Source organism: Andrographis paniculata, unplaced genomic scaffold (assembly GCF_009805555.1).
Source record: "Andrographis paniculata isolate CXL003 unplaced genomic scaffold, ASM980555v1 Contig56END, whole genome shotgun sequence".
Lineage (NCBI taxonomy): Eukaryota > Viridiplantae > Streptophyta > Magnoliopsida > Lamiales > Acanthaceae > Andrographis > Andrographis paniculata.
In genome coordinates this window covers 2,682,548-2,688,092 of record NW_026137591.1, presented here as the reverse complement: position 1 = coordinate 2,688,092, position 5,545 = coordinate 2,682,548, and the positions used below count along the sequence as shown (strand labels likewise).

Below are 5,545 nucleotides of genomic sequence, written 5' to 3'. Positions count from 1 at the left end.
CAAAATTTTTATTGAGTTGAATATTTAATATATGTATATGAATATTTTTCTTATTTAAGAAGGTTGTCCGGTGCTAGAATGTGCCGACTTTAAACATCGGACTTGAAATCAAAATATAATTAGCAAATAAAAATTTCATAAATAAAATATAAAAATATAATATGCAACATATGTAATAGATATATAGATTAGTATGTATTGTTAGTTCTATTATATATAATAAATTTGTATGGTATATATATATATATATTTTTAATGCATATTACTATACTATTAGCAAGATCTAATTATATTAAATCAGTACCCAAACTGTCGTTTTTCCTTATTCAATAATAATAATATATATATATATATATATCTATAGTTTATGAACACCCAAATAAGAAAAACAAAAGTACAAATTAAAAGTAAACAAATAGTAAAAGCAGCCCTTTGATATTACAACATTTCTAGAGATTCTTCAATGCATTTCCTAACAAATAACACTGAAAATTATAAAAATAAAAAATAAAAAAAATCTAAATCTAAATCTAAAGAATTGGTTAAAAGAGAAGAAGAGACATAAAAATAGAATAGAAATAAAGAAAAGGGTGCAAGTAAGATGAGAGGAGGCAGGCAGGCAGGCAGGCACATGGTGCAGGACTGGACAGCATAGCATACGAATACCATGATGTGCAGGACTGGACAGCATAGCATATGAATACCATGATGTGCAGGACTGGACAGCATAGCATACGAATACCATGAGTTCCAACTTGTACACTACACTGATTCCGATGCCCAAAATTAATTACTCTTTTTCTCATCTGCTCTTGTCTCATCTACCAATTAATTAATTAATGGTACTATATCACTTCTTTAATATAGCAAATTCTTCATTTTCTGCACCATCCAAACACGACCTTACAGCCCCAGCAGCACGTAGTATAAAATTGTTATCGGCAAAGCTATCAGCATTCCGAAAATAACCCTGCATAAATAAGTCAGTTACAAAATAAGCACCTCATACACTACAAAAAAATAAATAAATAAATAAAAGAATTCCAACGTAATTTCATTCCTAATTTCGTCTCTAATGTCATTAGTAACGGAAAAAATAGATTTAGAAACAAAAAAGTTTTGTTGAAAAAATAATTTTTTCTTGTAGTGGATCATAAATGATGGCTATTGTTATTTTCAAAACAACTCTTAAGAAAAAACTAATAATAAAAAAAATTAGAAGACAAACAAGAAAACTCTTACTTTTAGGCTTTCTTACATAATTTTTAAAATATTTTTAACAAATATTATTTATTAATAGTTATGTACTCCCTCCCTCTTTCCCATTTTAGTTGTCCATTTTTTTATTTTATTTTTTTTAGATATGAGAATTTAGTAAGTGTATAATCAGTAAATAATAAAAAAATATATTAATAAAAATAATTATTGTATTAATACAACTAATTATAAAATAAGTTCAAAATAAACAATTAATTTAACTAAAATTAAACAAATTATAAGTTATTAAATTAAAATGTGATTAAAATATATAATTATTTTTTTAGAGGAAAGAAAAATTATATGGAACTGAAGAAGTATATACATATATATTTTTAAAGTATCATTATCAAATATTTGTTTTTATTTAAAAATAAAATTAAGAAATATATTTTTATATCAAACATTACATGTTACACATATTTATATCCTATAAAATATTTATGTTTTATTCACTTTTTTATTGTTTTTGAAATTATAAAACACCTCTAAAACGTTAATATATAAATAGAACATTGGTTTTGGAAATGGGTTGTCATTAGAGTAAATGAATCAACTATCATTATTATTCTAATTCTTTTACGTAAAACTCAATTGATACTATAAACTATTCGAATCCAAAATTTTATGTTTATTTGTATTTTTTTATCGTATTTTTTCTCTATCTAATATCTAATATATATATATATATATAAATAATCCTTTTAAAAAATATATATTAAATTGAAAATATATTTTCTATTTAACAATAATAGTAATAATTTAAAACGCCAGCGCGCCACTAATTTTTTTTCCTACATGCAGCAAATGCAACGATTGGGATCTAAGGGCGTGTTTGGCTTCCCTAATTCAAAAACCAAAAAGAAAGGTAAAACTTACGCAGTGCTTAGTATATCCGGATGCACATTGTATTCCTTTGCAAACACGAAGGGGACAATTCCCTGCGGGAGTGCCGCCTGTTCGCCATTCAACAATTAATTAATTAATTAATTAGTATTTATTGCTTACATTAAGATTCACATAATAATAATTATAATAATTAAGATTCCTGCATTAATTAACCATTGGGATATTCGCAAGAATATTCCGGCGGTCGGCGTTTACCTGAACAATGGCTACGTGCAGAAGAACGCCGCGGAGGCCGATCGCTATGGAGGTGGCGGCGATGACGGCGGGGCCCGTCAAGAATCTTACCGCCATCGAAAATGTCGCCACTGACTTCCCACACGCTATGATCTTCGGCTGCAATGCCATGAACAAACCTGTCCTTGCCATTGCCAACAACATATATATTACTACAGCATTCCTTCATTTCTCCAAACTTAACAACATTAATTTTTATCTTTTTATTATTTATTACCTAGACTGAACATGGCCATGCCCAGGCCTGCATCCGATAAGATCGAAATCGATCCTTTGACAATGGAAGGCATTTCGATGTTCCACCTACACGATAGACAGATTTTGGACAATGTTAGACGATGTAAATGGCCGTTTCATCTAAAAGTTTAAACTAATAGAAATATGTATCATTTATTTATTTATCTACAAATGAGAATCCATCAACAGACTAATCTATAATAAGCTAATGCCACACGAAAATCTCTAGCAAATTTGTGACGGAATTTATAAGCTATGGTTAATTCGTGGTAATTGAGACGTGTTTAGGACAAACCTGTAGGAAACAAGTGACCATATGAGGCCTAAAAGGCTGGAATATGTGTTGGGATTTCGGATAAGTTTACGCCAAACCATGATGAGTATAAGCCTCGTCATCACGCTCGTCGGCGGCATTTGTGTCTTCTTTCCCTCCACCGCTCCTCCCTCCTCCGGATCCATTTTCTTATGGCACGAGTACGGCGACGCGTTCGCCGGAAACTTCCCCGCCTCCTCGATTTCATTCTCCGTCTTGTCCTCGACTACGGTTTTTGAATTGTCTATACAAGTTTTGAAAAAATTTGAAAATTTTGAAAACAGAGATCTTTTTATTGAAAAATATTGTGTAAGCAGAACGATAGAAAGGATGTCTTTTATTTTCCACCTCTAGTGGGAGTTTCCAAAACCGCTTTCGCAGCGGCATCGAGCGTTGCAAAGTCCGACGAGGCGGCTTTATTGACGGCGTTTCTCATGTTGGCTTCGGACACCGGCGAAGCGCTCGAGCTCCAAACGAACATGTGAAGCTCCTTGTTCGGATTGCTACCGGTATGATGATTATTGATGTTGCTCATATTGCCACTATCCTTTCTCCGGGGCCCGCCGGAGAACATGGGATTGGGCGGGGGGTACGAGCCCTGAGTGCTCAGCTCCCCGCTCATACTCCGACCGCCGCCCCCGCCTCTCTTCTTCCCAACCTTCATCATTTCCTCGTCAAAATTCGATGTCCTCGGCGTCGCCCCCTTGGACGATTGCAACGAGAAAATATCCCCGCCGAAGCTATTCGTGTAGCCGTGCTTGGGACTGGCGGCCTTGCTGTTAAACATGGCGTAGAAATCGGTTTGATTGAAGCTGGAGGCGCGGGGGGTCGGCTCGCGGGAGGATTGAACGGAGTAGATCTCGACGCCGGTGAGGTTCGAGGCCCGCGGCGTCATGCCGGAGGAGTGCATCTCCTTGTTGTAGGAGGAGATTAATGAAGCCGAGGCGGATCTTTTGACGACGACGTGGAGCTTGCCGTCGTCGCCGATCTCGGCGTCGGCCTGCAGCGGCTGGCGGCCGTTGAGGGAGATGACGTCGGAGTCGACCTTGAAGGAGGTGATGGAGGCGGCGGTCTCCGGGAACTGGTCGGAGATGAGGAGCTTGGCGCCTCTGTACTCGAACATGAAGAGCATGAGGGTGTACCAGACGACGCTCTGCATGACGACGATCTGGACCATGAGGTTGGCGGAGAAGTCGCCGTACATGGCGCGGAGGAGGGGGATGCCCATGACGAGGGTGTTGGGGAGGGTGGAGAGGGAGAAGAGGGTGATGAGCCACTCGAGGGTGGCGGAGTTGCCGAGGCAGTGCCAGAGGGAGAGGGCGGCGAGGATCACCACCTTCTGGAGGCTGTCGGCGGCGATGAAGTGGAAGTTCATGGCGTAGATGTTGTTGGAGGAGATGAAGTGGAAGCCGAGGAGGGGGACGGCGAACACCGCCACGAACCGGTTGATGCCGGAGCACTGGTCCGGGGTGAAGATCTTCCACCACCGGACGGACCCGTACGCCAGGATCATCGCCACGTACAGCGGGATGATCGCTGCCAGCACGTCGTAGATGTCCTTTCCTGTTATCATTTTTTTCTTTTTTTAACGTAGGAAAACCTAATTTGGAGAATTTGGTGGTGTTGTTGTTCTTCGATGGATCGACCTCAAGCACTACCAGAGTCAGTCATGGAGATCTAGAAAAAGGGGTAAAAATACTAGTGCTACTGCTCCTCTCTCTCTATTTCTCTCTCTCTCTCTCTCTCTCTATATGTATATATATATGCTCTAGAGGCTGTATAGTGTTAAATTATTTTATTTAGCACTGTCGCGCGTATTATTAACGAATAATACATGAAGGATGTGTTTGTTAGAAAAATTAATACTCTCCCTTCTATACATTCTTCATATTGTACTTAATATTAAAAATATTTTTATATTTATATAATTTTTTATATAAACATCATTCTATTAGTATTATAAGATACATATTTTTACCATTTTTTCTTAATCTGTATTATATTTTAATATAATAATTAATATTAAATATCAATATGCAAAAAATAAATATAAACTTTACAAGTGGATGGAGAGAATACTATTTATACAAATTTTTTTTTAAAAAAATATCAAATCAAATATTTATTTTTATTTCTTATATTATACTAAAAATTAAAATTATATGCATTCCGTTGATATATCATTTGTATATTTTATGGAATAAAATACTGAAACACCACCGATATATTATATGTTTGTTAGTTTGTTTGTATGTACATCAACATTGGAGGCGGCTTTTGCTTGTGCTTCCACACGTGGTGCAGGGAAACAAGTGTGAAAGTGATAAGAACGTCTTTGGGGCATTGGGTCGCGACAATTTGAATTCAAATCAAGATAGTGTATTTGATTTTGCGTTTCAAAAAATATATATATTTATTATTTTGGTATCAAATTAAAATCAAATTTCGACAAACTCACTCACTCAAAAGAAACACAATATATATATATATGCTAGTTTTTACTTAATCGTGTTAGTTTAATTAATTAATTAATCATATTTGAATTTTAATTATTTTTTAATTATCTTATATAATTAAAATAACTTAAAATTGTAG

General features: G+C 35.7%; 1 protein-coding gene across 1 annotated transcript; it reads right to left on the bottom strand.

Annotated features, from left to right (window-relative positions):
• Positions 1 to 399: 399 nt before the first annotated feature.
• LOC127256808 (auxin efflux carrier component 2) lies at positions 400 to 4,688 on the bottom strand. The gene is made up of 6 exons (XM_051283015.1): positions 3,299 to 4,688; positions 2,933 to 3,194; positions 2,618 to 2,703; positions 2,362 to 2,519; positions 2,137 to 2,213; positions 400 to 970 (listed from the first exon to the last, which is right to left on the bottom strand). The coding sequence occupies exons 1-6, from the start codon at positions 4,521 to 4,523 to the stop codon at positions 904 to 906; spliced, it is 1,875 nt and encodes a 624-aa protein (XP_051138972.1). The 5' UTR covers positions 4,524 to 4,688; the 3' UTR covers positions 400 to 903.
• Between the last annotated feature and the right edge of the window lie 857 nt (positions 4,689 to 5,545).

What these genes read in the sequence shown, in the direction of transcription:
- LOC127256808 (XM_051283015.1), bottom strand. Translation starts at nt 4,523, where the DNA reads ATGATAACAGGAAAGGACATCTACGACGTGCTGGCAGCGATCATCCCG. An exon ending in TGGTCACTTGTTTCCTACAG is followed by an intron (nt 2,704 to 2,932) that starts GTTTGTCCTAAA and finishes TCTATCGTGTAG; the next exon opens with GTGGAACATCGAAATGCCTT. An exon ending in CCGGATATACTAAGCACTGC is followed by an intron (nt 971 to 2,136) that starts GTAAGTTTTACC and finishes TTATTTATGCAG; the next exon opens with GGTTATTTTCGGAATGCTGA.